This window comes from Vespula pensylvanica, chromosome 11 (assembly GCF_014466175.1).
Source record: "Vespula pensylvanica isolate Volc-1 chromosome 11, ASM1446617v1, whole genome shotgun sequence".
Taxonomy (NCBI): Eukaryota; Metazoa; Arthropoda; class Insecta; order Hymenoptera; family Vespidae; genus Vespula; species Vespula pensylvanica.
In genome coordinates this window covers 3,994,490-4,021,720 of record NC_057695.1, presented here as the reverse complement: position 1 = coordinate 4,021,720, position 27,231 = coordinate 3,994,490, and the positions used below count along the sequence as shown (strand labels likewise).

Here is a 27,231-nt window from a genome sequence, read left to right as displayed (position 1 = left end):
CGTTCGTGTTTGTGATCGCGTTATATGGAACGCTTTTGACCGTGGTTACAACTGGATTCCCCCGTACTTTCTTACCCCACCTTTTCATTTCTCTTTTTATTTCTGAAAAGAGAGTTAAATACATTCCTACACGTGTATGTATGTAAGTACATATATACGTTTAAATATATATGTACGAGACACGAAGCAATTTTTCAAATTTACTCGAATACAGAAAACACTGGTGGGTTTTTCAAAGCACGTTCCCTTCGAATGACGACGCGACACTCTTCGTCACGTAGGGAAAAACAATCTCGTAATTAAATAATGATGATTAGCCCGCGATCGCGGTTGAGTCGAGCGACGCGATGAATGCGATGAAGAAGCGATATCGCGGGTAAAGGAACGTTGTCGTTGACGGGGGTCTCGTTCCTCTTCTATCTCTCTTTCTTTCCCCTTCTCTCTGGAGTCTTCTTCTCCTTCTCGAGCCTATCCGGCTTTCTCCGAGTCGACTCGCGACCCTCTCCTCACATTTCAATCCTACGTCGATTCGTTTAAGGAATATATATTGACGTGTCGTGGCACATAGACGCTAGGAGGCTTTACGAGACAAGATCAGACTAACTCCCTCCCATATAAAACAATTTCCCCAGCTATCGGCCGGTTTAATAACTACATTGATTTTAGTTGCTAACTACGAATTACTATCATTCATTTCTACGAGATCAATAGGCGCACACCAATTTTATTGGCGAGAATAATCGTTGATTGTATTATACCTAATTACTAATCACGATCTTACGCAATTCGACGTTGAACGGAGAAAAACCAATATCGAAAGATACTTGTACATGCAATTAGCTCCTGCATCGTACGTTAATTAACGAACGAGAAAGCAAATTTTTCTCTCGTCCACCACTGTGTAAACTCTGAGAGAGAGTGACTGAGAAAGAGACGGAAAGAAAGAGAGAAAAGAGAGAGAAAGGAATAGAGGAAAGCAAGGAAAGAAAGAAAAAGAGAGTGGGTATCGTTTTCACGTGATCGTGCCTATCTCGATCAGCGCTATAACCGTGCCTACCGGTCCAATTAAAAATCCACGGATTTATGCAAACGTTCGAGGGTTCCTTTCGTCGTCGTCGTAGGACCGAAAACCCGACTTGGGACATTCCACGAGTCCTCCACGCGGGAATAATCGATCGCGCTGGCCGCCGAGCACGCGTGTGTTAAACTGAAGAAAAAGAAAGGAAGAGGATAAGAAAAAAAGTGGGAGAAAAGGAACGGAGGTAGCGAGAGAAAGAGGCCGATCCCCATATTTAGAGCGGTACGGCTCGTAATTCGGCGGGTTACGGCTTCGCAAAATGGACTCCCCCCGTGGCTCTTCCTCTTCCTTTCCCTTCTTTTTATTTGTCTTCTTCTTTTTTCATCGTCGATAGGGTAGCACGATGATGCCGATGAAAATGTTCGTGGTGTTGGTGGTTAAGATGGCCGGGCGACAAAGTATTTACCGTAGGCGATTACGACCTTTTCCTGAACGATCGTAAATGCGCGACTCTCGTCGTTGGGGAGCCAGTGTGATGAGGACGCCGCCCCTGAAAGAACGACCGGCCACCGAGTCGACCTCGGTCCATGGGATGGCCCGTTACGAGTTAATTAGCAAAATAAAAGGAGCTCCGACGTCCTCGACTACCATCAAGAGAGAAAAAGAGAGAGAGAGAGAGAGAGAGACAGGACAAACAGAAAGTAGAGAAAGAAGGAATGCAAAAGGGAGCACCGCATTCGATACGGATCTTACTGATCCATCATTATTTTTCTCGATATATTTTACAGATTTTATTGAAACTATTTCGTCCAACGGAATCCACCGCTCTTCTTTATTATTTCTACCTTTTTTCTTGATATTAATTGTCGGACAGGAAACGTTTAAGGTAAATCTTGTGATATTTTCTGCAAGACGATAAATATATTTGAGATATTAAAATTGACGATGGATATCGTACCGAGATGGTCGATTAATGGAACATCTCTGTCAAAAGGATCATTTTAGATAAAGTCGATTTCTTCGAGGATTCACGACTGATCATTCCGGAATAGATAAAGAGACGATTGGGAAGAAAAGAAATAAGGAGAAGAAAAAAGTGGAGAAGTGCTTTATTAAAAGATAAACGTTTCGACCGGTTTATTATTCCGATCGGCGCTTCTGAAACACGAGAAGCGACAATAAAGGATAAGCGCTCGTCGTCGAGTAATGCCAATGGAAGGAACGGCTTAAAGCCCGTGACAAATACGAGCCTGAACGACGACGTACAACGCGCTCTTACGATTTACGATCCCTCCACATTCTTCCTCTCACTCTTTCTTTCATCCTCTTCGTTCTTCCTAGTGCCAAAAGGAACGATCTAATTCGAGGTCTAAACTGCGGTCTTGCAAAAGGAAAGAGCAAAAAACTGGAGAGAAAAGGAAAAAAAAAGAAAAGAAAAAAGAAACAACGCTAAGATAGATCATTCGTCGTGATCATTCGAATGATTTCAACCAGTTTACCACCGGTCGAATGGACGACGCCTTGATTTCAATATAACCACTCGGTACCAATTAGAAACTTTTTACCAAGATCGACGACGGGATCGAACTCGTAGCTACCGAGTAACCAGGCTACTCTTTCTCTCTTCCTCTCGATCCTTGCAAACTCACTCGACGTGTTTTCCGATCTACGCTCGATGCGGCGAACGTAAGAGTAACAGAACTCATGGGCGCCGAAGGAAGACGAGCTCGATACAAGCTCGATACTTGCTATGGGAAAGAGAAAAATCGATTTCGAGAGATAGAAAAACAAAGAAAGAGATCTCACGGTCCTATCCGAGGAGAGCAGCTTTTCGCGTATGGACTTTTCGGTTTTCTTGTGATCTTCTTATCTTCATTTATCTAACTGGATACTGTTTCACGTTAGATCTTGATTAGACGTTGATCTTGATCAGCCAAAGAAGCAATTGGCATACACAAAAAAGTTACATACAATTATAGGATTGAGTCGTACTATTTTAAATTGCAACGATCTGGCTAAAGGTGCAATCAGAATTTTTAAGGTCGACGCCCATGGTGATCGTCGACGAGAAGGGTGGCCTCTAGTGGACTCACGTGAAGACTATAGAACAAAAATAAATAATCAATAACGTACTACTGCGAGGACCCTTGCGGAGTCTTCCACGTCCCTGTCTTTCTCGACCAGCCTCGTTGAGTAAGAGAGAGAAAGAGAGAGGAGTAGTGCGTCGTACACGTGAGAACGAGGCGAGCAAGGTATCTGAAAGGAGAAGGAGTTATACGTTGAACGAGAAGGGAAAGAAAGAGGGAGAGAGAAGTAGGTACATGGGAGTCAAGGAACTAGAAATGGATTCCGTTTGTGCGATTGAGAAGGAGAGAAAGGGAAGGAAGAGGACGGAGACAAGAAGTAAGAGAGAAAGAGAGAGAGAGAGGGAGAGAGAGAGAGAAAGAGAGAGATAAAGATAGAGAAGAGGGGGTTGAATAAAAAAGGTTGGCACGACGTCGGCTGCGAGAGACACGGCTAGGGCTAACGAGAGACTTTGTAAAAGAGGAAGAGGATGAAGATGGTAGTAAATAAGGAAAGAGTACTCCGATCGAAACTGACTATATTCTTAAGTTCCGGCATTATGTTACTAATCGTTGAGGGTAGTTTCTATATTGAACGTATGAGTTTTGAGTATCAACTATTACAAGACTGTAGAAATTAAGCGAAAAGATTCTTACATCTAATATTTGTCATTATTGTAATGTGATAATCGTAATTTGATATGTGGATAAATTTCGACATGTGGCCTTTTTTGTTTTTAATTACTTTCATTTCTGTACCGCATGACGAATATCCATGAATAATAGCAAGAGGGTAAGGAAACATTGTTTAGCCAAGTCGTGAAAGGGCGAGAATAAGTAATGAGTACGTTGCAGTGGCTTTCTTTCTCTTGTCGAGCAAGGTGCTAGCAAAAACTCGCTCTCGATTCGCTTCACGAACGCTCATCGGTCTCTCAGAAAGAGAAAGAGAAAGAGAAAGAGAAAGAGAAAGAGAGAGAGACCGAGATATTCGGGAGAAAGGATCCAGCGTATTAATCAAATACACGAGCGATTTGTCTTCGTTACACCCACGATGGCACCCTGATGAGAAGAAGGAGACCCTCGGGAGACATGAGGAAAGAGAGAGACAGAAAATCCTCTTTGCCTTCCGATGACCAGGAATCATCATTATTCGTTCGATCAAGCCCTTCTCGCGGATTTCGCGCAAACTCACCACGTATAGCAATTCAACGATAAGCTCGATCGCTCGTTAGTCCCAACGGATCGATTCTATGCACTGATGGTGTTGGAAAAACGATTCGTCTTTCGTGGCCATGAACGTGAAAGAGAACCATCGATTTTCTTCGATCTCTTTCGGAATCACGTCTGTCTCGCGTCGAGTGGATAATTAATTGAACTTTGAGCATTACCTACGTAATGGCAAATTGCACTTTACAGTACAGATTAAGTATCCTCTAGATTTTTAAAACGAGAGGTGAATGGTCATGGTATCATCGATCTTACTTTAGAGATACGAAAAGAGTGCGAGAAAATGATATTGAACAAATCTTTCCTATCTTTAAATACGAACTTGAATAACAAGACTCGTGTAAGTCCTTCTAGCCAAAAACTGAACTACTACCGGCTACGTCAGAAATGTTCGTCTATACGATAGAAAATCAAAGATCTTTTTACTTGAAATATTTATCGATCCTTTTGTTTTTATTAAATCGACCGAGGATCTAGAATCGTATGGGTCACGTCGTGACACGGGCACACATATTCGTTACACGTATATATATAGGGCGGAGTCAGAAGGAAAGGGTGGTGACGAGGAAAACAAGTATAAATAGCGGTCAATAAATTATGCCGGTCACGTACGGGAACGAGTAGCATCTTTAAGGACACTGGCTGAACGGCCGATGTCAGTCGATGTCAGTGATGACGGTCGAGCAAGAGGACGAGAAGGGTGACGAAGGGGGAAGCTACTTTGCCGTCGAACGCCATCGGATATCGTGGAAATGGAAGAGATCGTTCCTAGACCGCCCAGCTACGACAAGACTCTTTCATCTCTCTTGCTCTCATGGGCACCGTTCTCCAAGTCCACCTAGTTTTTCGCTCTACTACTCGCACGAGAAAAACCTGGCCGATACGTCGACGTAGATCGAGAACAACGCGGGAGATCCACAGGATTTGTCGAAAGCGTGATCGAGCAAAAGAGAGAGAGAGAGAGAGAGAAGGGGAAGACAAGAGCGCGTGCTCTGTGACTTTACAGTAAAGGGAAGATCCCGATTTGGATCAAAATCGTGGAGGATCGATCTATCGATCGCTGCAATTACCCGTACGCGTGCACGGTATGTCTAACTCCAGACCGTATTTGACGAACTGTCGATCACCTACGGAGTATTTATTTCTCTATAGATTTTAAAATCATATTTTAATAAACATATAAATCTGACGTCCCGATGAAGGATTGACGGTATCAGAAAGTTGCTCTTAAGTTAATTTACATAACACTCGGTGCGTTCGAATGATCGAAAAAAGTGGATATCTTTTTTATTCGATCAGTCTTTCTCGAAGAAAAATCATGAAACTAAATTACTTGCGATCACGGACAGAACATTGAAGCAACGTACGAGCTCGTACGTATTTCGATAGAACCGATTTAACAAACGAGCATGATACTTTGGCTAATTAGCTAAATTAACAGGATACAAAGCGTTCGATCGTTATATCGGTTACAAGGACACGTCGTCGAATTCATTTTCGGCGTTTCTTTTTCCAAAGGCGTTACACATCGAACCCACTTTGCTACCAAAAAATCTTTTCGTGCATTCACTGGTACGGTCTCTTGTTCGACGAAATCGAAGCCATTAGTCGAGTCTCAGTAAATGAATCGATTTGACATAGCGAACAACCCTCGAACCCTGACGCTACGAATGTATCCTACCTTTTATCTTTAACATTTCGCCGAAATTCTGAGTTTGAAAACGTTTAAGACTCTGTATTCCGTTTATTTACCCCTCATTTAAGATGATCCTTTTTGGAGAGTGGTCTTGTTCAAAACGAATGAATATATCGGCTACATGAGAAATTAAAGATAATCGAAACCACGAAACTTTCTACTGAGGTAATCAAGCAATAGGATATAATGTAGTGCTTTAAGTTATACCCATCAAATTAATTTTATATAATATTAACGTTCACATTATTATATTTGCAGGTGAACGACCAAGTCGATTTTATTTAGCGACAGACGAACCTGATCTATCCATGGATCCCAACACGGGGATGCTAAGGATTCGATTACCTCTTGATCGAGAAACTCGAGACAAATATATTTTAAGCGTCGAAGCGAGAAACGGTGCTTCAACTGGATATTGTCAAGTGAGTCATTCTTTTCTTTTGGTAATAGGATATCCTTCTAATCCGTTTGAGTGAAATTATCTTTCGTAGTTAGATATTTTCCATTCGTTATTTTAACGTCAAATATTTTCTTTGTCTATTAGGTGGAAGTATTGGTGGAAGACGTGAACGACAATGCACCCTTCTTTCGAAGCGTAAGCTTGCGAATATCGGTACCAGAATCTCATCCCCTTCATACAGCCCTCTTCGTAGCTCATGCAACTGATCGAGACTCGACGCCATCGTTACCAATCCGTTACGTACTTGTACAAAACAGCAACGATCTCTTCGGTATAGACGGACGAACCGGCGAGCTTTATTTAGCAAGGCGATTAGATTACGAGACTCAACAGAGGCATGGTCTCCTGATAAGAGCTCTAGATGGTGCAGGACTCTCCGCGAATCTCAGTTTGAGCGTGGAGGTTCAGGATGTGAATGACAACCCCCCAGTGTTCGAGAGGAACGAGTATCACGTGGAGGTTCCCGAAGGCGCCAGGCTCGATTCCCAAGTGAGAAAAATCTTCATTACACGCCCGTCACACGCCCATTTATTTGTCCAGTTGAATCCGTTTCTTTTTCCACGATGTATGGGTGTCCGTATTAAATCGTCATAGGTGTATGTATAGGTGTATGTATTTGCGAAGAGAGTTAAAAAGATCGGTGAGAAATCGCAGGAAGATTTTGAATCTTAACGAAGTTAATAACCTCTTAACGTCGGAGTCTCCTTAACTTCATTCTTCTCTTCATTTGGTTTCTTAAAGTCTTCTTCACCGAGTGTGTAATTTCATTCGGTGCGAGTTATGTGTTTTATAGATAATCGTCGGACGTCTTCGTATTACGCTTCTGAATTAATTCTTTAAAGAAAGAGGGAGATAGTAAGTCAAACTACTAGGAAAGGATTAGCTAAGTCGAGTCTCACTCAAGAGGGATTAGCTTCGATTAACCAAGAGCTTAGCTATTGCGTGGAAAGAAATTTTATTTTGAGATTAATAGGAAATAGCTTGATCATCTGATAGAAACGTGAGGCAACATAGATGTCAGTTCATAGGATTGATAGGTAACAGAGCTAAAGTTAAATACGTACATGATTTTCCGCGCTTGTCCCGGTCAAATAAATAATTTTATAAAAAATTGAAAAATTCTGTCTTTCGCTTGATATGCAATACGTGAACTCGTATGGAAAGATGATAAGAATGATCATCAAACCATGGTATTCTCTATTTCTCTTTCGATGATCGTCATCGAAGAAGATCTTTCTACAGGACGGATAGCCTACGGATTTCTCTCGCGATGTTAGCAGGGAACAAACGTAATCCCGAATACGAGGATCCTGATGACGAATGACCCTGAGATCTCCACCGAGAGATATGCCCGTTAAATGACGTCACATTTTTAATACAACGCGCACGAGGGAGCGATAGAAACGGCCTCTCTTCCTCTCTCTCTTTCTCTCTCTACCTCTTGAACCTTTTCCTTCTTCCTCATTTCGGTACTCGATCTTTCGTTTTATCTTTCTCCGGTGTACACGTATATATCGGTAGTATCTATCGGCGAAACAGATCTGTGAGCTGTCGGTGCTATCTGGACAATATCTTAGCTGGCAGTGCTAAAGAAAGAAAGAGAGAAAGAGAAAGAAAGAGTACGTAGCAAGAGTAACTTGGCTGCAGTGAGCGTAACCTTTCACCCAGTGCGAACTAATAACGTACAGTTAGACACATTGCAGGCTGCTCCCACGTCAGGTTTTCTTCTAATGGTACATCGTCTCCACCTTTAGTTTCATCTCGGAAATCTACCAGATTCACTTCTTCCTCTAATAGACATACTCATTATTCCATTTTTTTATTTTTTCATAATTTATGATTAATTTTCCGGTATCGAGTTATTACGTGTCTTAAAATGTACTTGTATTCATATTCGATATTTTGAGTTTCATTGACCTTCTTAACGCATGATACTCCCTCACTGGAAAAGATCAACCGGTTCGAATGTGTTTAGGGTTCGCGGGGTCCTGGAGGAAGTGTAATTAATACGGAACGACCGGATTGACGAGAATCTTCTCTCTCTCTCTCTCTCTCTCTCTCTCTCTCTCTCTCTCTCTCTCTCTCTCTCTTCCCCTTATTCCATTCGATACTTTTTCTTTCTTCGTATAAGGCCGCTCGTGCTATGAGAAACATTTGAGTAACACGTTTGAACCTTCGTTTGATCCTTTATAACATCCGTTTAAATCCGACTTAACATTATAAATTTTCTTTTTATAATCAATCTCAAGCGTCGATAAGAAAATTCGATGATTTTAAATCGATGACTTCTAACGAATAAATCTTTTTACAATGATGTGAATTCTATTCCCAATAGATTCTTCAAGTGACTGCAGTGGATCTTGACACAGGAAACAACGCGAGATTGAGTTATCGTCTCCAGGGTTCCACGGCGTTTCGCATTAGTCCAAACACCGGATGGATTTACCTGGCGCAAGTGCTCGATCGTGAAAGCGTCGATCGGTACGCGTTAACAGTATTGGCAACGGACAACGGTTCACCGGCGGCTACAGCAAGTGCCTCTGTTCTCGTATCCGTTCTCGATGACAATGATAACGAGCCACGTTTTGAAAAAGATTTTTACGCATTCGAGTTATTGGAAAATCTACCGTCCGACACCATCGTTGGTTCTGTCAGTGCAACCGATTCTGATCTTGGCAAAAATGCATTACTTAGATACGCCATCGTCCAGGTTAACAGTAGCTTCTCTGTGGATCCTGATACAGGTAAGAAGAAATATATTCTTTATTCCCTTTTAAAATCAAAAATGGAAAAAGGATCCTTGCTACATATGTGATTCATACCTCCATCACTAATCTCTAGTCCGATTACACGGTTTAAATTTTCTATCATTGGGATCGTGCGAATAGAATACGTACACGTCACCTCGCTTTCGAAAATTTATTGCTAATTGGATACTCTTAAGCGAACCATTACCCCACAGCCAGCAACCTATAGCTTAAAGATTCTTAAAGATCTTGAAAGGAGAATATAAGAAGGTATCGTTGACGAAGAAATAAAGTATCCCAGAAATAATTTTGCGGAAGTAATCTCATCGAAATGATTCTTCACGTTCAGGTCAATGATCCGATTCTCTTATCTTTTTTTATCATTATAAACTCTTTAGTATCTATTTCTATTCCATCTTCTTAATGGACATTTTATATTGCCTCATCTATCGTTAAAATGCCGCAAAAAGTGCTGGGATCGTAAACTCGAGAATCTATAAATTTTCGAAGGCTCTCAAAACCACAAATGATCGCAAAAAAGTGTTAATATTTCGACGTAAAAATAAAATGTAATCGTTTCGTAACTTTGTATCTAACGATGTAAAAAGACCACGTTGATTATTTTAAATTATAGTTTGCGAAAGTGTCGAGTAAGTTCGACGATAAATGACGAGCAAAATCTTTTCATCGGCTTTCCTCGACAAAAAAGAAATTTCAGCAAAGAAAGTATCTTGAAAGCTTTCTTCGATCTCTTCTTTACACTTGATATTGTCTGGCCCTATCAATGGATAATTACGGAACAAATTTAGCGAGACGATTCGATTTTATTTCTCCGTGTTAATTGCAACGACAGAATGTCTTGGTTGGAGGTGGGGATCGTGTCATTAACAAGGTGGTGTACTCCATTGCGAAGTGCAACGCGAAACGCATCCTTTCGTGTAACTGTGAGCGTTCTCGAAACGACACGTAATAAGATGCAGTGAGTGAGATAGCATGTGCTCGCGACCGCGTACGTGACGCTTTTTGCCCTTTGCATTCGTGTATCCTCTGGGTCATGGGTATCAGAGTATAATCTCGTAAGAGGTAGTGCTTTTGCCTCATCGGCGTGTAACGAATCATCGGAAACTGGCCCAAGAATTGCTTGCGTGTAAGTGTATACCTTTCTGTATATACGTGTGCGTGCGAGTCCATCCTTCTTTCTCTCTTTCTCTCTTTCTCGTTATATACCTTTGATTGGCATGCGATGTAAGGGTATTTGTGTATATTCTTAGTACGCGGCGAGACCAGACCCTGGCATTCTTCGCGAAAAGAGAAAGAGAAAGAGAGAAGTGGGGGGTCTCGTCGGACTGCCTGTTTGCGCTCGATGGAAAAAGTTAAAATAAAGAGGAGGATCCTACACTTGCCGGAAGGATCGGTCCGCTCCTCCACGGGTATTTATATGTTAATCCTTCGACAAAAGATGCTCCTGCGTCGTTCTTACGACTTGAAATACGAAATTAAGACGACGTGAAAATAAGACGAGGAATTCTTTTGCTTTATCCAACTTTACGATCATGCAAATAGTTTGCAATTGCACCGCGATAGATTCTATTTCATAAAAAATACGAAATAACTTTTACGAACGAGTTTCCTCCTCTGGTTTAAGTACTTTACGCTCTTAACAAAATCCTTCAAAGTCCAACAAACGAGAATGGATTCAGGTCGGTGAGCGAAACGAATATTCCCAAATATTGGAAGGATCGTATGCCGTGGACGTAAACGAGATGGGAAGGGAGGGAAAAGCGAAAAGGTTGGGTCCCACGGCTAACACGAGAAACGCATTAGCACGCGTCCTACGATATACTTCTTATTGTTCCGCGATGGTATCCCTCGATGCCGGCGCGTTTGCATGTTTCTCGTCGATCGTTTGTCTTGTCGACGAGGTGGAGGACTACGAACGAACGACGTCGACGACGTTTCTGCCGGGTGTGCGCGAAGGGTGAAGAGAAAGAGAGAGGAAGAGAGAAGGGAACAGGGACCTAGCTACGTCGAGAATTCGTCGAGGCACGCGAGGATCTTTTCTCCTTCTCTTTCACTCTCTCCTTCTCTGCACGAATTATTATCCCGATCCTTTTTCAGATCCTGGAATAGTTTTGCCGGCAGACTAGGCGCTTCCTTAATTACCCATTAATACGCAGACCGGTCGAATGGACCGGACAGCCCGCACTCTCTTTCTCTCTCTCTCTCTCTCTCTCTCTCTCTCTCTCTCTCTCTCTCTTACTGTCTGCAACTTTTTTCCACTTTTTTCATCTTTCTTCTTCAGCTTTCGTAATTACAAGGATGCTCGTTACGGGCGATCCTACGTACGTCCTTGAAACGGTTATTATATACGCGAGAAAAGTCACTTACATATAGGAAGAAAGAGAGAAAGAGATAGAATATCCGAGACCATTGCAAAAGTGACGATTATCCAATTAACCATACCTGGCAAAGAAAATTGATAAAGTCTTTCTTTCTCTCATGTTTGTCGCGCATACTCCATTTTATTGCCACTATCTCTTTTTATTCGTTTTGAAGGTAATGCTGGAATTTGAGGCTGAGAATCGCGTTAGTCTTATCGAAGAAAACGGAGACGTTTTATGCGAAGAGTTTAAAGTCGATGATGATGTCGGACATCCCTCAAGATTACTATTACTCCGTAATCGATTTCATCACAGTTTACTATGAAAATGGAAGTTGCATTAGAACTTATCTATCTCATTAGACTCGATATAGAATATATTTAATAATGACAGAAAAATTCTAACTTATTTTAATTCACATCCGCTTGAAAATGACCTCGAAAAGTGGTATATAAAATTATTCGAGCTTAGAACATAAGACGTTTCTTTAGACGAGCGTGACTATTCTTTTGAATTCGAGACTAACGAACGAACTCCTTTTTGTAAATGCTCCTAAATATTCATCGTCATTCGAATACTCGTTCCTTCGGAAGAAAGGAAAGAATCCGCTAACAGATTATTAAACAATCCGTTATACCGAAGGAATAAACGATTTCTTGGATATCAATTATTATTATTTATCTGTTCACTTTTATAACAATTTTCAGGCGAGATCACGACGCGTGAGCCTCTTGATCGCGAGAAGAAAGGATCGCACGAGTTAGTACTCGAGGCAAGAGATCAAGGGACACCCTCGAGGGCAGCTAGAGTGTCCTTGAAAGTGACCGTGCTCGACGTTAACGATAATTCGCCGGAGATCGTCGATCCTCAGGGTGATGTCGTCAGCGTGAGAGAAGAGCAGCCACCTGGAACCGAAGTGGCTAGAGTTAGGGCCTTGGATACTGATCTCGGTGAAAATGCGTCCGTAACTTACAGTATTCTGAAAGGTGAGTATATTTCTCTCCTCGTCAAAAATATTTTATTCTCGGTCTCTTTCATTCTCTCTTTCTCTCTCTCTCTCTCTCTCTCTCTCTCTCTCTCTCCATGTATCTATGATCCTGAACTTCGTTTTCGTTTCATTCGCGATATTCGATCATTGTCCAATTACGATTATCTCGGAACGAGCTGAAAGCTTTGCAGTCGCTAATTACGAGAAACGAGAGTGAAAGGTAATAATAATGTCTCGTAGTTTACTGGCTACGAAGCTGTTACTTGGTTCTTTATTATCGACCAAAGGGTTGGACTTCTTAACGCTTTAATAGCCAAAGCGCAATTACCGAAACGATTATGCACGGCTTTAATGGCAAAGTTAAGTGTTTTTGTCTTACAACATCCAGCAGCAATATAGTATCGATTAGAGAACGTCGCCGCAAGACATTCGTAATAACGACGATCGGAAATGAATTTTCTTCCAACACGTTTAAAAACATTGCTCAATGCCGTTTTCAAAGAGCAAAATCTTGAAAGAAATTGACAGTGATGGTCCATACCATTGGCTTATTTATTTAATTTATTCAATATTCGTCGAACGTGTTTTTCCTTGGGATAATTTAATAAATCAAACGCTTGGATATTTTTCTTTATTTTTGGATTGTCAATGGATCGCTTTAAATTCTACCATAGATCGCGACTCCGATGGTTACAACGTCTTCACGATCGACCCGATCACTGGCATGATCAGGACCAAGGCCGTTCTGGATCACGAAGAACGCAATGTATACCGGGTGTCTGTAAAGGCAACGGACGCTGGTCGGCCGCCACGACACAGTGTCCGTGCTTTGAGAGTCGAGGTCCTGGCACTTGCCGATAACCGGCCGACCTTCACCAGCAGCAGTTTTACCTTTAACGTGAGTACCATACGCTTTACCGCACGATAGGATTCGTTCTTGCCTCGTGTACTTCCTCTCTGACTCTAGTTCGTTCATCGTGACAGCTATACCTAGGAAGAAAATCGTAAGAACCGATGTTCGAGTTAACTTTTTGATACCATATCCACTTTTATTTTCATCGTGCCCGGGAAAGAAACTAAGAACTAATAACTGGACATATCAAAAGATTGCGATTGTTTCGAAAGAAAATGAAAAAGACGATCCTTAAATGATTTCACAGGTATGCGAAGATGCTAATATCGGACAAGCTGTAGGATCGGTATCAGGAGCAGGACCAGCAGGACGTGTGGCCTTCACCTTGCATTCGTTAACGCCCATCAGCGAATTCCCAGCCTTCGACGTAGATCGAGGTTCGGGTCAATTGGTGGTCGCTCATTCTCTTGATCGCGAAAACGTGAGCGAGTATCATCTGGAGATTCGTGCGTTGGACACAACGTCGATTGGAAATCCTCAAAGTATTGCAGTTTCGGTGAAGATCGTCATAGAAGATGCCAATGATAATCCACCTCGTTGGCCGCAAGATCCGATAACGGTTCGAGTCTCGGAAAAAGCTACGATAGGCTCGACGATTTATAATCTAGTAGCTACGGACTTGGATAGCGGTTTGAATGGCGATCTAAGGTACGGCCTGGTAGCTGAATTTCCTTCGAGCGGTGGCTTCGTCGTTGATTCTCTTACTGGTGCCTTGTCTCTTGCGAAACCTCTTGATAGGGAAGAAAGAGCAGAATATACTTTGATTCTTAAAGCTTCCGATCGTGCACCACCCGGCGAACAATTGGCGTCAACCGTTACTGCTAGAATCATGGTTCTTGATCAAAACGATAACGATCCTGTTTTCGTTGCTCCAGAGACTACTAAAATCGCTGTCACTTCGGATGTCTTACCAGGCAAGTACAAATCTAGGAATCCTTTTTTCATTTACGTATATATGAAATTCTTATCGACTTAGTTTTGAAATCTGACATTTCAGGAGCGACTTTAGTGAGAGTGGTCGCGGTAGATAAGGACGCAGGTGACAATGGTCGTGTGTCTTACGTGATTACATCGGGAAACGACGAGGCAAGATTTTCAGTAGGTTATGAGTCCGGTATAGTGAGTCTCACGAGACCCATGATCCGACCCACGGAACTCGAGATCACGGCCAACGATCACGGATCACCGCCACGCAAGGCCACCCTGAAGCTGACCTTGACCCTCGCCGCTGGACAGACCAGAGGACCTCCTCGACTACTGCTTTCCAATCCTGTCGCTCGAATCTCCGAGGATCTTCGAACTGGCGCGTCCGTTATGGACGTTGCTGGACCAGCCATCGTCGATCAAGGTAGGAGATCGCAATGATAATTTATTTCAGTAGTTTGTAGCAGCCTCCAGAAAATTTGTCGAGCCATTTAAATCTCTTTGATAAATGATACTTATCTTCTTCGACATTGTTAGAAGAATTAATCGAATTCAAATGGCAGTTTCCGTGATTAGAAGTAAATAAGATATTACAGTGATCACCTTGCAATCCATTCGTATACTTCTTTTTCACGATCTTCTCAAAATGAACATATCACTCATCATCGTTGAGTTCTAGTTGAAATTACAACCTCGAATGTTCTATCTTCATCTCTTCCCTCTAATTCTCGATCCTCTTGATCTTCGTTTCTTTTAGCAAAGAGATATACTCTCTTGGTATACTCTGCAAGACGCCACCTACACGTACGAACACGCGAAGGGTACATAATCGGAGACCTCGTCCACGAAGGATGTCCGTTCTCGGCTAATAGAAAAGCCCTGCTATGAAAATACCTCGAATAATTGCCTTGAATCCGACCGGTACAAAGCATTATAGTAAATTCAGCGAAATGACTCGCGGGACTTCGTTGAGTTTAAGAACACGTTCCATCGTCTTCTTGCTTCTCACGAAACTTCGCTCTTTTTTCGATAGAAATAAAAATATGTATTACGCATTTAACGAATTATCTCGATCGGTATACATCGATTAACTTAAACTTAAACGTGGAATTAAAAATCATTGAAAATGTTTATTTATTCAAATTTTCTTTTATTCTCTTTTAAACAAATTGAATAGATTAAAACCCGATCGCTATTAATTCTCATCTTTCTCTTTCTCTCTTTTTACACGTGAACATTACGGGAATCGTGTTGGTAGGATTTATGAAAGAGAGAATAGGAATCCTGGTAGCTAAGCTCGATAGTTAGTAGCCGAAGCAAAGTGCTTGGTAGTAAGCTCGGACAACATAGTATATCGTTCGTTTCGCCCCTTATCTATAGGGGCGCTCGTGTATCAGACGAGCGCATTAGCGCACCCCGACAGAAGCGCCAAAGCCGCGATGTTCGGAAGGACGAGTGTTGCAAGGGGGGAGTAGAGAAAGAAAGAGAAAGAGAAAGAGAGAGATAGAGAGAGAAAGAAAGAGGGCTGGTGGAGGGAGAAAGCTAACGGGCGAAGCAAACGGGGCGAGGGAAAACAATGGCCGCGTATATCATCGTGCCGCCAAGCTGCCGCCAAGCCGTACGCATAGGCCATAGGGCCCATAGGCAAATCACCAAGCAAACACACCGACGACACATACTATCGTCTACGATTCTTTCTTTCTCGTATTCGTGCCTGTTCGTAGGTGTATACACGCGAAGTTTATACCAGTAGGTATATAGGTACCTACCTATCACTGGCACGCACATGCTACCAAACGTGTTTAGCCTTCGCTTTGTTCTAAAACCGCTAAAAATCGACACGGAGATAGGCCGATTTCTTCGTCCTCTGGAATTTGAGCATCGAACGTGTTTGTCTCCTTTCCTCTTCTGGATATCCCAAGTAAATTTTTATCTTCGAAGAATACCTCTGCTAAAGGATGTCTAACAAAGAAAATATCATCTATCGATTATCCATTTCTATTCGTCGATCGAATCGAGCATAGTCGATTCCTTTCCTAATTATTTTATATTCTTGATTTTAGACACGTGGACTTGTATGCAAAGTAGGTTACAAGTGCATCGACTTGAGTTTCGAAATAAAAGAAAATATTGAAGGAGAGAAAAAGAAAGAAATGCATGTTTCAGAGAGAACTACATATTACTTTATCCCGGCATTAAATTCTTTCGACGGCTCGTACTCCTCTCTTTTTCTTACAAGATCTTTTGCAAAACGTGGGAATTCGTGGGGACTCGTGTTTCTTTTAATAAAAAAGGAAAGAAAGGAGTCGGATGAGATACGAGAAAGAAAAACACAAGATCCTCTTCTTTCGACGAGGCCACCCAAATTCCTATCGAACAACGAGTGTTTTCTTTTGGTCGAAGTCTTATAAAATTTCTGCAACGGCTAATTCTTCTCAATATTATTACTTTATATAGTCTCTATAATATGCGGAGAAATAGAAAGAAAAAATTTTGTCGTGTCATCGCGACAAATGTAAAATGATAAAAGAATCGCATAGCGAAAGAAATTTCATAAAAATTCTACGTTGTCTGATTTTGTTAAGGAGTGGTCAAGAACGATGTGTGTTTTATTTTCAGCAGGTGAATTCATCCTACCGGAATAGTTGCATTCTAAAAAGATAAAGCAGCTGTTTATAATCCCAATCGAATTGAAAGAGATGCTTATCTAAATCCTGTCTATCTCCTTCTCTCTCTCTCTCTCTCTCTCTCTCTCTCTCTCTCTCTCTCTCTCTCTCTTTCTCTCACTTCGTTTTTCTTTCATTGTCATCGATATCATTAGAAAACCTTCTCTTCTTCTAGGCAATATCAGCTTCAGCATACCGACAAACGTTGCCGCAGATAAATTCGCTATTTCACCGAGCGGTCTTGTAACTCTTCGAGGATCTTTGGATCGAGAAGAAGTTTCGCAATACTACGTACCGGTTGTCGCTAGATCCTCGAAACTTTTAGATATCACCACGTTGGAAGTTAAAGTTTTGGATGAAAACGACAATAGTCCAAAATTTCGTGCTGGATCTTGCTACACTTTGGCTATACCAGAGAATGAAGAGAATTCTGTTATTCATACTGTTGCTGCCATGGATATCGACGAAGGAAAAAATGGAGAACTTCATTACAGCATAATCGGTAAGCGTTGCTCCAAGAATCGACGATCGTACGTAAAGTAGGACGATATTAAAAATCCCTCCTCTTAATTAGGTGGCAATATTGGAAATAAATTTACTTTGGATTCCTCGTCTGGTGCATTATCGATGATCAATCTTGACCGAGAAACAGTACCAAAATATGTCCTAACTATATCGGCGAAAGATAAAGGACGACCAAGTTTAGAAGCTCGTTGTAATCTCACAGTGATTGTACTCGACGTGAACGATAATGCACCAATTTTTTCACAAAATCAATACACGGAATCTCGTCCTCGTGGTGCACTTCAGATCGATTATAGCGGCTATAGTCTCTCCGGTGGCTTTCAATATGGATCTTCAAATTATCCGACGAGTTATCATCCTGGAAAATATATCGCGACCATTTCGGAAGATGCTGCACCTGATTCAAGCGTTATGTCAGTGAGAGCAACCGATCCTGATCAAGGTGTAAATGGGAAAATAACGTATGCGATTGCCGAAGAAAACAGTTGGTTGTTCAGAGTTGACAATCTGACCGGTGTCATAACTACTGCTGGGTGAGTATCATTCTTTTTAACGTTTACACACTTTTTCTAACTGAAATATCCCAATATTTCATTATATATTCTTAACGTCAATTGAAATCCATAACAATCGCAAATCCATTCCGATAATCAATGAAAATGTATGATGCTCGCGTGGAATAGGTATAATAATACCTTTCCGATTCACGCGTAATCTCTTTTTAGAATACTCAAACCTCTTGTAGAAGAAACCGAACGAGCGATCATACTGATAGATCAAACAATTAAAACGTCCAATTTGCTTTATGACTTCTACAGAATTTCATCCGACGAGTTTCTTTCCTTCTCTCTCTCTCTCTCTCTCTCTCTCTCTCTCTCTCTGTCTCTGTCTCTTTCTATTTTGCACGTACAGTAGTCTAGAGCTTGTCTAGCTCGCACCAAAGAACGTATCTTCGACCAATTTCATCCAAGCGTTAATTGCCGCGACCTTTATTGCGCGATTAGGATCATCATGGAAGGATATTACGTCCGTAATGCTACGTCGTAAAACGTGGAAGCAAAGAGAAAGAGAAACAAAGAGGGAGAGGGAGAGGAAGAGAAAGATAGAGATAGACGTAGCAGTGAAAGGTAGACAAAGAGGAGAACCACTCTCAAGGAATGAAGAAGTCCGACGGTATAGAGAACGAGGGAGGATGGACGTAGAAAATGTTCTTAGGAAAGTCGTAAAATTATAAAGTCCACTGATGTGCCTCGCTATTGTTGTTTTGTAGCCGATTAGATGATTCTGTATGCATAAGCTGTTCGTGCAACTCGGAAATAAGAGAGACGAGAAAAAAGATTCCGGCTTTTATTCTTCTTCTTCTTCCTTTCTCTCTCTTTTTCTCTTTATCTCCTTATTTATTCTATATCTTTCAGCAGTACGTAATAATACTTTACTCCATTATCTTTTTTTACTTTGATAGTTAAGCAACAAACTCGTATCTTGAAACGTCGTTAAATAGAAAAGATTTTCCACGTCTTCCGTCTTTCTTACGGTTCACGACAAGGTTGGGTTTCGCTAATTAATTGATGATTTTAACGTGAACGCAATGAACTTTGATCTTAGCCGTGCGGTATATCGGTCTTCATAGAGTTTTTGTCGTTAACCGTTCGTTGATAATAATGTTCGACCTGGCATCGCAAGCTTTATTCGAATATTTAATTATACGCTGAAAGAAACAAAGAAAAAGAAAGAAAGAAAAAAGAGAGAGAGAGAATCTTTGCTGGTAAAACCTTTCGTGAACGGTGCACGCTTTTAACGATCGTATCTTGCTCACGGCCGATCCATAAAGATAATCTTTAAGATAAGGTAGATTTCCGTAAGAGATCCTCTCTCATGCCGTCGAGTTGTTTACTTAGAACGAATGCTCAACTTACGCATAATGAAATCGTTTCTTCGTTAAACCGAATGCCGAGTCGAATTTCGCTTCTCAATAAATTCCATGGTACTTGGAAAAGCACTAGAGAAGGATAGAATTTTAATGTATTTTTATTTAACACGAGGCATTAAAGGTAACACAAAAAATTTCCGTCGTACTACGTGTCGTAGTCCTAAATTAGAAAACAAGGGGTTAATCCCAACCGAGTCGGACACTCGTTAGATCTTTTGTTTATTAATCCACGTTTCCTAAGAGCCTCATCCTCCTCTTGTCTCTTCTTCTTTCGTCTCTTTAGAAGACGCTCAACGGTGCGAGCGAAGGTAGAGAAAGATCGACCGTAACAAGATGGAACGCAAAGGGGTGGGGATAAAAGAGAGAGAGAAAGACAGAGAGAGAAGGGGATGGTATTCGTAGCTGCGAAGGAGGAAGGCAAGGGCGTACTTTTGCGGCACGACAGCCGTGTGTCATTTCAGCGGGACACCATGTGGCATTTCAATGCATTATTTCAACCGGCAAAAAGGCTGATATGCAAAACGAGATCCCTAGTCCGGTCGGTTTCTTACCTTCTTCCTCTCTCTCTCTCTCTCTCTCTCTCTCTCTCTCTCTCTCTCTTTCTTTCTTTTTAAACGATCAGTAGCCAAGCCGCACGCTCGTGTCGCGTTGTTACTGTTGTTGCCGTTATTGTTGTTGTTTCCACTGTTGTTACCTTTGAAGGCCAACAACGTCCGCCGCCACCCTGGCCAGCTCGAAGGTGTATAGAACATTCTCCTTCTTCGTTCGCTTCCTGGACCACCCAGTAGATACAACGTAAATTCCCCAGTCGGATCTGGTCCTCGTTAGATCGAAGAGATAGTGCGGATTGGACGCATGATCGGAGTTCGTCCGATTTTGCCAGTATGATTTGGACAAAGCTCGCGATCTTCTCTTCTTATTCTTCTTCTCTTCGTCGGTGTCCCCTCCGAAAAGTCGTTCGCGAAGCCATTAACGCTCGTGCCGAGTCAAAGGGGACACCGAAATACTTTGTAAGCTATCTTGATCTCATGCAACTCGAGCAGCCCATTTAGAACGATTTGCTTGGGGTTTGGCTAACGAGGTAAAACAGACGAGAGAACTCTGTGCTTTACGTAAGAAGCAATGACGACAACGAGGAAAAAAGGAAAAGGGTTTATCGAGAATTGAATCGATCACAGTTCGAAAATGATAATTCACGCATTCCTTTTCTGCGAGTCCATACGATTAAAGACGCGTATCGGTTCAACAGCATCCACCGCGGTGGATCCGCAGAGTTATGGTAATGGTGGACGTGGATTACACAAGATCGCCGTGCGCGATTAAGGTTTCCGTCACACAAACAAGCTGCCCGCCACGGAGCCGCCATCTCCTACTTAAATCCGGACTTCCATAACCCCCGTCGACGTTTCCCTTGTCGATTCGTACTATCGCTTATTTCTCGATGAATCGCCCAATGAGAACTTACGAATGGCAGAAAGTGATAAATTCGAGCCATATTCGGTGTGACATATTTTATCGTATTCCAAGTTTTACCGAGCCAACAGTCGATCTACATTATCGAACATGAGTGTATGAAACGTATGCACTCCTTGACAAAAAGCAAGAACCTCTTAGAATCGTATTTACTCAAAGTGTAAGTATCTTTATTGGTAATTTCAGACCGCTCGATCGAGAACGTCAGAGTTCGTTCAACTTCCTAGTAGTAGCAACGGACAGTGGAAAATACGACGCAAAGAGCACGTCGATACCAATCGAGATCACCATCAGCGACGTAAACGACAACGCACCGGTTTTCGAAGAATATCCGTTCCGTGCTAGAGTATCTATCGGTACTCAACCCGGCCAGAATGTTCTTCGAGTCGTTGCGAAAGACGCTGATCACGGTGCTAACGGAGAGGTCGTTTATTCGTTTTTGCACGAGCAAGAAAAACCAAAATTTCGAATACATCCAAGCACGGGAGTAGTCACGGCAACTTTGTCTTTGTCTCAAGACAACGGAAAGACTTACCGATTGGAGGTCCTAGCACGGGACAAAGGAAATCCACCAAAAAGTGCTAAAGGTCTGATCGAGGTTCAAGTAGGAGAATCAGCCGATTTAACGCCAGCTCTCAAATTCCAAAATGAGACCTATGACGTGGTGGTCCAAGAAAATTCCTTATCTGGTACCGACATCGTTCAGATAACTGCGGTTCGGTCCGACGGCAGGAGACAACACGTGTCCTATTCGATAGGATCTGGAAACGACTTTGGTACATTCGCCATCGACGAAGATACAGGATTATTGCGTGTGAATGACCCAAGCAGACTGGACGCCGAGCTTTGGAACGATCTAACGGTGAGACCGAACGACGAACAACCCGACGAAGGTCGTACGAATGCCTGGGGAAGATCTCTGGAGAATCAGCAACCTAAGGAAGAACCGAGAGAGAGTTCGAAGCACACGCTGACTGTCGTAGCTAGAACGACGGGACCGGATTCCCTGGAGGCCTATGCCAAGGTCGTTGTCAGGGTCTCCGACGTGAACGACAATCCACCTATCTTCACACAGACGCAATACTCCGCGACTGTACTCGAGGGTAACACTAAAGGAGATTTCGTGGTCAAGGTGAGAGAAAGATCGAAAGTATACTGGATAATTCGTTTTAACGGGGATAGAAAGAAAAAAACTATCTCGATTAAAATAAGACACTTAACGCGTACTACTTTATTTCATAATTATTTTAATTTTATAGCTATCAGCGAGCGACGCGGATCAAGGATTGAACAGCAGAATTCTCTATCATATTGTTGACGGTAATCCGGACAATGCTTTCACCATTAGTCCACCTTACAGTGGCATAGTTCGGACCAATATAGTACTCGATCGTGAGATCCGCGAGAAGTATAGATTAACGATCATTGCTACCGATCAAGGAAACCCACAATTGACTGGCACAGCGGCTCTTAGCGTCAGAGTAATCGACATCAATGACAATCATCCAACTTTTCCCGAACACAACATTATCTCCGTCTCTGAAGGTAAGTAAGAAAAAAAAATGAATAAAGAAAAGATATAAATTCGGAAACTCATCGGTTACTCAGCTAGTCAGCGAGAAGTATTTTCTCAGAGATTTATAGAAAGACGAGGAATACCGTAGCTCATTTCGACACGGTGCAGTGCACAGTGATTAGCTTCCTCTTTACCACCCCACGCATATGCTGTAATAGCTTAATTACCTTACTTTAATTAGTCAATAAAGTGGAGCGTAGGATATGAGCAAAAGATATACAAGCAGAAATTCCTTGTCCCTTTCAGGGAGAAAGAAAAAGAGTCCTTTTAACGATTCGATGCGCACACATCTTGCGTTACGAAAAGGTTGTTATTAAAGGGGCGAGTTTCCAGCTTTCAGTCAAACTCAGTATGCCTTATTAGGTTGCAGTAAAATCATAAGATTTATCTCCGAAATAATTTACTCGTTGATCGATTGTTTATAATAAACGATATTAAAGGGTAATAGAAATTTTATATGGAAGCACGTTAGTATTACATCTTACTTGCCATTCTCTATAAATTATGACAATTGACATGTCACTCAATTCTTGCTAATCAAATTCTCCTCGTTAGGAGAGGTTTCACATTTTGCCAGTAGCAAATTCCGTGTTCAATCTACGACAAGGGCCCGGCGAAGTAAATACGGTTCGGGTTTCAATCGTCGGCCTCGCGTGCTCGTCTTCACGTGCAGGTCTCTCGAAATCTAGCCGCTCCTATGTGGCGGCAGGTTAACCGGTCGCAAGGTCGCCCACGCGAAGAGAGAAAGAGACGTTCATGCAAGACGAAGTGTGGCACGGTGATTCCTGTGCTAAGAACCAAGAAGCAGAAGGATCTCGCACGTGCAAGAAAAAGAGAGAGAGAGATGCATATATACATAATACAGCGTACAGAATATGTGTGTGTGTGTGTGTGTGTATATATATATATATACATATATATGTATATATATATATATATGTAGTACAGAAAAAGAGCGAGAGAAAGAGTTAGGTAAAGAAGGACGAAAACGTAGAAAGAAAAGGTAAAGAAAGAAGAGGTACCACGAAGTAAGGTGGGAGTGCGCGCTTTGCTCTCCAAGTATAAAGTTAAGTGGTAAAGGATTTATGCCGGCATTAAAGTCCGACTGTTCGGAACAATCTGCATAACTTAGGGCACGCTGCCGATGCGGGTTTCGTGGCTAACCATTTCTCTCCTTCTTCGACGTCGTCCCTCCTCTTTCTCCTTCACTCCTACTCCATTCACTTTCCCTCTCCGGAGTTCTTACTTGACGGATACGATTCAATGTTCTTGAACGTGTCCCTATCGAATTTATTTGTAATGTACATGAATCGAGCGAGTAGAAACAGCCGATTGGTTTATTCAATAATATTAACAATTCATAAAGTATGTGCCGAAAAAATAATGGAACACATCGGGAAAAGAAAATAATAGAATAAAAGATATTTGCATATACATATACACGCACACATACACACACACACACACACATATATATATATATATGTATGTATATATATATAATTCCGAGAGAACAGAAAATAAGGTCTCGTAATCGTTCGTTTAAGAACAAGACCATCTTCCTTTCCTTCGTCATGAAGAATCCTGATAGCGATCTTATAATTTGGATGATCCTTAATTCAACTCCATGCTAATTGTCGGGACAAGTAAACGAGGCTTACCCTCTCCACGTTCGTATTCCTTTCCCTCCTCCTCGTCCATCCTCCCCCTTTTTTCTTCGAAAACCTCGAAGCCTTTCTTCCACCATCCAAGAAGAAGCTCGCGCGTTTGTGTACTCACGCGCCGATGGCGTAACGCGAGATTACTATCTAATTTGTATCGCCATAAAACTTGAAGCCGGTGTAAACGAGGCTACCTACCACTTCTGTCCGCGATGCCGTGCCCGATAGAATTTATTTAACACCGCCCGCACTCGTGCACAACGAAAGGGGACTCGTACACGGAAAGGAGGATATCCCGGTAGCGAGTTAGCGCCGCGGATCTTTTCAGCCACCTGCAAGAACGCCGTAGAAATGTCACTCGGACGAACGGGGGTCTGATTAAAGACCGATTAAGAATCCTCTCTGCTTTTTTCGTAAAGCTTTCTCTTTCTCTCTCTTTCTCTCTCTCTTTCTTTTTCTCTCGTTCTCAAAGATGCTCTCATCGTGCGATTAATAAAGGAAAATACTATTCGTTTAATTCCCAATAATTTTCCTCGTTACAAGACGTGAAACGATAAACGATAGAAATTCGATTATCTTTATAGGATTTTAATTCGCGAGAAGATCGTTTCGCCCCTTCGGGAAATATGTTCGATGCGAAGAACATATCGATACCTTAGCTTCTTTGCTTCACTCTCTCTCTCTTTCTCTCTCTCTCTCTTTTTCTCTCTCATTTTTTCTCTTTCTCTCTGTCTCTCTTTCTCTGGTTCTCTTTCAGGATTTCCTCCGAGCGTAAATCCCCAACGTCGAGGCGATAATCATTAGGGTCTCTCGAAACGGAAATCGTCTCTATCGTGTCTCGAATGGCTGCCCGTACGTACCTTTCGCCGGTGCGCAACAAGGTCGAATTTTAACGTGGCACGTAGTAATCGTTCTTTATTACCCCGCCCCGGAATAAGAAATTTAATTACCCGTTGCGTTAGAATGAGAGGCGCGGTCGGTGCTTGATAACTCGGAGCCTCGCTCGGGTTCTTGCTCGGAGGGCCTTCCACGTGCGCCCATAGCGCGAGCGCGCGACCCTTTGCCAGGGGAGGATTTAATCAAAGGCATCGATCGATTCCGAAAGTAGCATTGACACGAGATATCGAAACAATGGTAGACCACCGACGAATAGATTTTCTTCCGTACAAGGAACACGTCGACCATCTTATTTCCATCTTGAGATCCCATCCTGGGATACACGCAGATCCGGGAGCTTCGAAGTAATCGGAATTAATTTTATACACGTATAAAAGTTTCATAGCTCTCTCGTACGTCCTTTACGAAGATTCATTCTCCTCGAGATAAAAGTAGTTCAATGCTTGAGCGTTCATCATTAAACGATCATTAAAACGAGATCATTCGTTAATCCTTTTCTTTGTGTACGTACGAGTAGCCTGCTTAGCGTCGAGATTAAAGGCAACGTTTATAATCTTTGCATCGTCTTTCATCGTTTCAATTCTAATACCCGCATTTCGAGAACGTAAATTTAGCTCTCTGACAATATCTTTCTCCAGCAGTTACGAGTTACGAGGTTGGAGGGGAAATTCAAAAGATTAGTCGATACGTAAGGCACACTCGAAACCGATTTACACGACTTTAACGATCCGCGTTGAAATTTATGAACGGATTCAGCCGCGTGCCAACTAGTTGCCGAGGCCCCCTCGGACACGTCGCGTTCCTACGGAATAATTCTTTCATCGCCGCAGGTGTTGCAAGCGAGTCGATGTTGCTGACTGCAGCGCGAGTCTCGTGGAATCGAATTCGAATGTCCCGCCGATGTCATCCATTTTCACGCGCTTCTTTTAAATTTCGAAGGGGAAGTCGATCACACAATTATTTACACGACGTACGTACACTTTCGTACATTTTTATCGATATTCGTGTTCTACATGTATTTATTTATTTATTTATGTATTTATGTATTTATTTATTTATTTAACGAGTATACGTTCGTAAAATTCTATTACACTGTCGAGAAGAATGACGAATAACGAGAAACTTGAACAGATGTTAATATCGATCGATGAAGATATTTTTAGAAGAATAAATGTCAAAGACTCGTTACGCGTTTACGAGCTACGAGAAATTATTACGTCTCACCAAAATGAAACTCGTCGGAAGAGTTAAACAACAGCCTCGCAATTCGCTACTCGTGACAACTCTCGAACGATCTCATTGCTGAGAAATCCATCTCATTCTCTAGAGTGCTTCTTTGCTCGAGCGAGATAAAACGACGCGATAGTAAGAATCCAATGCATTTTAAACGTGACTCCTTTGAAGCGAGTTCCTTGCCATCGCAAAATGGCGCCACTCGATGGGAAAAGAAAAAGAAGAAAAGAGAGACAAAGTCGATGCTCGACTTTCGTATCGGAAAAGATCGTTGTCGTTGACAAAGCGAGACGAGAGAGATGTCGAATAAAAGAATAAAAATCGATTCTTAGTAATGAACAAAGAAGAATAACATTTTTGCGATAAGTCTTTCAGTCGCAGTTAATATTAAAGTCCCTTTGTACTTGGATCAAAATGTTTCAATGGTCTATACATATTAATTTAAGAATAATCTACTGTTACACTTATAACGTAATGTATATACATATATAATGAAATTATGATTAAACGTCAATACATATATATTTATTTCTTTTGATCGTAAATAATGTAATTTCTTACAATATTTTTAATTTGACAGGTACTGCAGTAGGAAGCGTGTTAACGACCGTAACAGCGAACGACGTGGACAGTTCACCTGCGTTGATTTATCGCTTTAGCAATACAACCGATCCAGGTCCGTTCAGTATCGACAGATACGGTGGAAAAGTAATTTTACGAAAACCATTGGATGCTGAGACAAAATTCGAATACACTCTTCGTGTAATTGCAAGCGATGGCATACACGAAGCTACAACAGACATGACAGTACGCGTTGCTGATCTGAACGACAATGCGCCAAGATTTCAGCAAA

General features: G+C 41.9%; 1 protein-coding gene across 3 annotated transcripts in view; it reads left to right on the top strand.

The window, feature by feature from the left end:
- Positions 1-27,231, top strand: part of LOC122633109 (protein dachsous) — a 275,156-nt gene that overhangs the window by 241,033 nt on the left and 6,892 nt on the right. For all 3 annotated transcript variants that reach the window (XM_043820651.1, XM_043820654.1, XM_043820653.1), the window contains 12 exons: positions 6,263-6,426; positions 6,549-6,953; positions 8,800-9,208; positions 12,300-12,578; positions 13,255-13,478; positions 13,741-14,407; positions 14,491-14,841; positions 17,259-17,585; positions 17,658-18,141; positions 21,198-22,143; positions 22,271-22,556; positions 26,959-27,231. The exon at positions 26,959-27,231 is cut by the window's right edge and continues 24 nt beyond it. In XM_043820651.1, the coding sequence (XP_043676586.1) occupies positions 6,263-6,426; positions 6,549-6,953; positions 8,800-9,208; positions 12,300-12,578; positions 13,255-13,478; positions 13,741-14,407; positions 14,491-14,841; positions 17,259-17,585; positions 17,658-18,141; positions 21,198-22,143; positions 22,271-22,556; positions 26,959-27,231 (4,815 nt within the window). The remainder of the gene's footprint in view (positions 1-6,262; positions 6,427-6,548; positions 6,954-8,799; positions 9,209-12,299; positions 12,579-13,254; positions 13,479-13,740; positions 14,408-14,490; positions 14,842-17,258; positions 17,586-17,657; positions 18,142-21,197; positions 22,144-22,270; positions 22,557-26,958) is intronic.